General features: G+C 42.3%; 1 protein-coding gene across 1 annotated transcript; it reads right to left on the bottom strand.

The window, feature by feature from the left end:
* Positions 1-2,953: 2,953 nt before the first annotated feature.
* znf503 (zinc finger protein 503) lies at positions 2,954-5,443 on the bottom strand. Its single transcript, XM_088351850.1, has 2 exons — positions 4,922-5,443; positions 2,954-4,850 (listed from the first exon to the last, which is right to left on the bottom strand). The coding sequence occupies exons 1-2, from the start codon at positions 5,198-5,200 to the stop codon at positions 3,423-3,425; spliced, it is 1,707 nt and encodes a 568-aa protein (XP_088207976.1). The 5' UTR covers positions 5,201-5,443; the 3' UTR covers positions 2,954-3,422.
* Positions 5,444-5,740: the final 297 nt, after the last annotated feature.

Here is a 5,740-nt window from a genome sequence, read left to right as displayed (position 1 = left end):
GAGAGGGAAAACCCAGCAAGGTAGATTTGTTTTTATTAAATACAGTTTTTCATATATAAATTTACTCTTATCCTCTCAATAAATATCCAACAATTATAGTTGGCTACCCTTTTATTTTCAAGCAGATTTTTAAACTAAATTATTTGTACTCAATAAAGAGGTTTCCTTAAAAACATAAAAACATAATACTGTTTTTCTAAGCACACAGTAGAAGAGATTTGGAGTTGCAGGCCACAACTAACTCACCTTCACCAAATCCACATCCACCCGATTTTCTTCCAAGTTAATTATGAAAAATCTTGAATTTCTTCTTGGAATATCGATGTGCATGGTAGCTGTCCATTTGCTGCGTTTTTAGAGCAAAATTAATGTAAAAAAATCGTATAATATATAAACTGAGGAGCCTAAACTTTACGTGACTTGTTAAAATGATTTAAAAACGAATCTTCACAATAAAAGTACCTGTGTTAATAAAGACCATATGTTCACCGAGGTAATGTTAACACTTTAAGTGTTAACTTAATATTGTTTCATTGAAGATATTCAGTAACAGTGTTAATTCAACAATTAAAGAGTAAACTTTTAACACTACCTCAGTGAACACGTGATCCATATCTACAGTGTTAAATTAACAGTGGCTATTTTATTTTGTAGTTTAATTTAAAATGAAAAATTTGGATATAACCACTAAAATATTGAACTTTTTGTTTTATTATCGTCATAAATCAGCTTGATTGTTTGATTATCTTTACATTATAGTAGTGTTTTCTGTAAATGAATGTCAAAACAGTAAGATTACAGAAAAAGACCATCATTTCAATGAGGCAGTGTTATAAGTTTACTCTTTGAGTGTTCATTTGACACTGGTTATTTTAAGTGTAGCCCGTAATAGTGTTACTTTAACGCTAGTTATTCTAAAGTCAGTCAGTAATTGTGTTAATTTAGCACTTACGGAGTTATCTTGGTGAACATATGCACAGAGTGATTAATTGACAGTTTTTTTGATTGAGTAGTTTTATAAAGTATACTATTTTAACAATTAAAATATTAAACTTTGTGTTTTATTATCATTGTAAGTCAGATTTGTATGTACATTACATTTTTATCATTTTCCTGTAAATTAATGTCCCGGATCAGAAAAAAACAAAAAACATTAAATCTAAAAAAATAATAATGTGTGTACGAGGATAGCATAGCCACCTTTTTATTTTATTTTGATTTTTTTCTATTCCAAGACAATTTTACGTTTATTGTATATAGGTATTGGAATTTTTCCCCAAAGACCCTTTTTGGGGGTGTCTTTTTTATTTTGCTTCTTTTCTACGTGCCAGCATTTTTTTTCTTTTTTTGGGAGGGGGGCATGTTGTGTCTTTCGTGCCTAAATTGTCGCCCGGTTGTTGAACACTACAATAATCTTACATGTAAAGCCTCCCCTCAAAATGACACTACTTCCATTCCTCATCTCTTCTAAGCCTTTTTAAGGCCCGGCTGGACAAAAGTGAATATCCACTTTAATCCTAGTCTTACATCCCCATGACGCGCCGCGTGCGCGCCTGGTGCGCGTGTGTGTATGGATAAATACAGTGCGGTAGGAGGCCATGCAGCAGGAAAAGTCAAGGTGGGAGTCTTGCTAATTCATGCGCCTTGCGGGGCCCCTCCTGGTCCCCCATCAGGTGACAGGAGTGGGAGGGGGGCCCATGATGAATGGCCTTCCACCCGGGACCTCCAAGCGCGCACCATCGTCATGACGTCACTTTTACGCACGGAAAGGAGATCTTCAGAAAGATGTGTAGTCATAATTACATTTAAAGAAATACAATGTAACATAAAATGATTACTTTCGCTTTTTATTCACTTTATAAATGTAGTTTTTAACTAAATGTATTGTGCAGAAACCCAATTTTAGAATAGTATTTGAATGAAAAGTACATTTCAGGTTTTGGGTGAAAATGACCCGCCACTGTTGTTAAAAACCCAGAAACAAACCCCTTAATTATATTTTATTTAGCTTTATATGTTATGAATTCTCCAATAATGGTCCCAATAGTAAAAACATGTTGTTTTTATTCACATTTACGTGTAAGCTGTCTGAAAAAGTCCAAAGATAGTCCTTAAAATGAGGACTACAAGCTTCTAAAGCTTCATATTTACACCAGTTTACGGCATTTTATTTGCATAACTGTGTTAGCAAATTAAGATAATTTAAATCGAGATGTATATAATTACATTGACTCGTTAAATTATGTATATTTGACTTACTCTTTGAATTACTTCAGATTTTACTTTAGAGACGTTCCAATTTATACGCATGATATATAAATTCTGAATCCCTTTTTGGACTAACAAAACCATATATATTTTGTTATATTTTATATATATGCACTTTTTTGGGGTAAAATAAGAAATACAACTTTAAATAAGCACAACAATCTGCCATCGGCAATATCGTACTACATTATTTTGCTACCATTGAGAATACAAAGCTTTAAAAAACATTTATACATTGCAAAAAACTAATTGATTAAAAACACGGAAATATTTCAGTAAAATAAGTCAATTGAATATCCCAAGTACAATATTATGGGACAGCTAACTGGAGTGTATTCTATAATATTAATTATATGTATTTTACTTTGTTTATACGGTTGTGTGCACTTGTAAATAAGTGCTCAAGGCTGTGTAAAAGTATATATTTTGCTTATGTACAGAAAAATGATTATACTGTATATATAAAGGACTATTTCACTATATATGTTTAAAGCAACCCGGACACGCGCGCGCACACACACACACGCATACACACACCTTCTCACACACGCCATATATTTTTGAATTGTGAGAACTTTTAATATTAATGTAGTGGCTAAAATCACTCTTTCATCCAAACAAAAATGTCAGCAGATTTAACAGAATAAAAATCGTTCGGAAATTAAAACAATGAGGCACAAGGAAATATGGAACAGAATCGTTTCTTATTTTTTTTTTGTTCTCCTCCCAGAATACATACAAAAAATACCAATTCTCTTACACCTGAAAAATAACGGCAATTTCAAATGTGGACAATTTCTGAATTTCAAGAAAAAAAAAACAGAAAAAAAACATGCATGTAAATTATTGGAGACATTTTTTTTTCATTTTAAATAAGAACAAATACAATCGTAGCGATTTTGAAATGAACATCGAAAAAAGAGGAAGCCTACTTTTGAGTGACTTGTGTGTTTTCCCCGTTCCTCCGTTTTAGCTCTCACATAATGCACTTTTTGACTTGCTCAAATATGTTCCATTTTGCAGTCTGCGATTTTTCGAAGCAGACCTATAAATAAATACAGTTTAAGTCCACGGATCCCGCCCATATAAAAGTCTTTATATTTGCATTCTTTGTATTATAAACTTTGCAAAGTCCTGTTTTTCGTTTTGACTCCTCACTGATATCCAAGCGCAGAAGCTGTGGTGAGTCTCTGGCCGTACAGTGCGTAAGGGGAGTAATATGGCCCGGTTGCTGCAGGGACCGGGACCGGGGCTCCTGGTGTGGGCAGTGGGCTTTTGGAGTACGGGTGATAGCGGCTGCTGAGTCCCAGAGCGTGGTGCGGGCTCCTCAAAGCCAACGTCCCCGGGCTTCCTGGAGCCCCAGAAGGGGGCATGTGCATGTGGCAGGCCATAGCCGCGGCGGCTGCACTAGCCAGCGAGGAGGATCCCGGGTACCCGGAGACAAGCTTCTCCGCCCCGGTGAAAGCCGTGTGCGTCCTCAGGTGGTTGAGCAGCTCCTCCGAAGAAGAGAAGCGCTTATCGCACGGCCCGTTTGCTGACACCCAGTTGCAAACATGCGGGAGGGGGTCATTGGGGAGCATAAAACCGTATGGGTATAACGGATGTCCACTGAAGGAAGGTGCTGAAGAGTGCACACCGTGGATGGGGTGCGTTGGGTACACGAGCGGGTAGCTGGATTTGAGCGCATCGTGCGCTGAGCACGAAGCCGCCCCGGCTGCCCCAGCAAGGTGGCTCGCGCAGTGGTAACTGAGACAGTAAGGGTCCCGGCATAAGCTTGCAGACACGATGGAGGGTGGAGAGGCTCCAGCAAGGGGACTAGAACCGGCTTTGCTGCAACCCAGTGAGCTAGCCAGTTGTGCATTTACCAAGCCCCCTCCGTGCGCCATGAAGTGCTGCGGATATCCCGCGTAGGCCCCCGCCAACCCGCCCGGGTACGCCATCCCAGCCGGGGGGAGAGGGAATACAGTCTGGCCCGGTTTGTAAGGGGACACCGGTGCCACCAGTCCGGAACCTAGCACAGAAGACACGGATGTCACCGGGGAGGACTCAGAGGACGAAGCAGAGGCGGAGGATTTGGCACCGTGCGTAATGGTCTCTTGGTGCTGGTTGACCTCCACGTTAATCCCACCGCAGCTCACGCTTATCCGGCTGTGGCTGGAGGTACCCGTGCCGCCTTCCGTGCCACTTTTCCCGCAGTCCGAAGACTCCTTTTTCTCGTCCCGATCGCCGCATTTTCCCTCCGCGGGCATTGGGGAGGCGGAGGAGCTCGAGTTGGGGCTGCCGGTGCGCGGCGTAAACGGCTGGCAGGTGGCGCTCGGCACCCGGAAACCGGACTTATCTGAACCGCCACCTCCACCACCACCAGATGAGTCTTTCTTATCCGACGGTTTGGAGTAGGGTTTAAAACTAGACTTATCGTCCGCTCCGATGTCGCTCATCTTCAGGGGGCCACATTTAGAATCCTTGTCGCTAGATCCGTTGGAGGCGACGGAGGAGAGTTTGGAGGAGGGCGGTGGGTCCGGTTTCCCGATCTGGGAGCACGTTTGCGCCAAGAGAGCCAGAGGACTCTTCTTTGCATCAAGCTGCAGACCAAAAAGACATTTAAATACCACATTTTCATGACATTATTTGCATTTCTTTTGTGTTGTCTTACCTCAATGGGGCTGACGGGAGTGGACGGCAACGGTTGCAAGTATTCCGGGTGCAAAATGTGTCCTGAGCGTGCGGTAAGCATTTTCAAAACCTTCACCGGGAGTCGCTTGGCTTGCCGTTCTGGATCTGACGGCGGCGCCGAGTGCTGATGCGTGTCCCTCGGCTTCTTGTGAAGGGCTATAGAAGGAGAAGCCGGTTCTTCGCTATTTCCTCGCCGCTCCCAGGCTGCGCTCAACTCACCGAGATTTGTCAAGACAGACGCCGAAGGGGACGTGCTCATGTCCCAATGGTCAGCCAAGTGGACGATGCGAGCCTTGGCTCAGATGCATGAAGCACAACAACCCCCTCCCCTCCAAAAAAAGAGGGATAATATTAATTTAATAATCCTATGCGGAAGGGGTGAAAAAGAAGCAAAGAGCGGTTGAGGAAAGAAAATGTTTCCGCGCGCGTGCGTCCGTGTCTGCGTCTTTCCTGCGTGTAGTCCCGCACTGGAGACTGGAAGAGGTTTTCACTCGAGAAGGGAGGGAAGGAGGCAGAGGAGGGAGGGGGGGAGCAGCGGAATTACTCCTGAGATGAAAGCATTTGCCGCCTTCCAATCAAATGGCAGCCCGAGGTGATTGGAGGGTCAAGGGGATGTGACGTCATCCTCCTTGACAGCTCGGTGAGGGGGGAGGAGCCTCACGGTAGACTTTAATTGTTTGGTTGGAGACCACTTTCACGCGTTTTTGTTTTTTTAACGAGCAGAAAGGACAGTTTTTTTAATTGTTTCACATAAAACCAACGGTTTTTTTTCTTTCACTTGGTTTAACCACTTAGTGTG

This window comes from Urocampus carinirostris, chromosome 13 (genome assembly GCF_059441175.1).
Source record: "Urocampus carinirostris isolate Australia breed hairy pipefish chromosome 13, RoL_Ucar_1.0, whole genome shotgun sequence".
Lineage (NCBI taxonomy): Eukaryota > Metazoa > Chordata > Actinopteri > Syngnathiformes > Syngnathidae > Urocampus > Urocampus carinirostris.
The sequence above is the reverse complement of the archived record's forward strand: the minus strand, read 5'-3'. Positions and strand labels throughout refer to the sequence as shown.

Excerpts from the sequence above, each read along its gene's own strand:
- znf503 (XM_088351850.1), bottom strand. The coding sequence starts at position 5,200 with ATGAGCACGTCCCCTTCGGCGTCTGTCTTGACAAATCTCGGTGAGTTG. Across the intron at positions 4,851-4,921 it reads CTCCCGTCAGCCCCATTGAG|CTTGATGCAAAGAAGAGTCC; the intron begins GTAAGACAACAC and ends TTTGGTCTGCAG.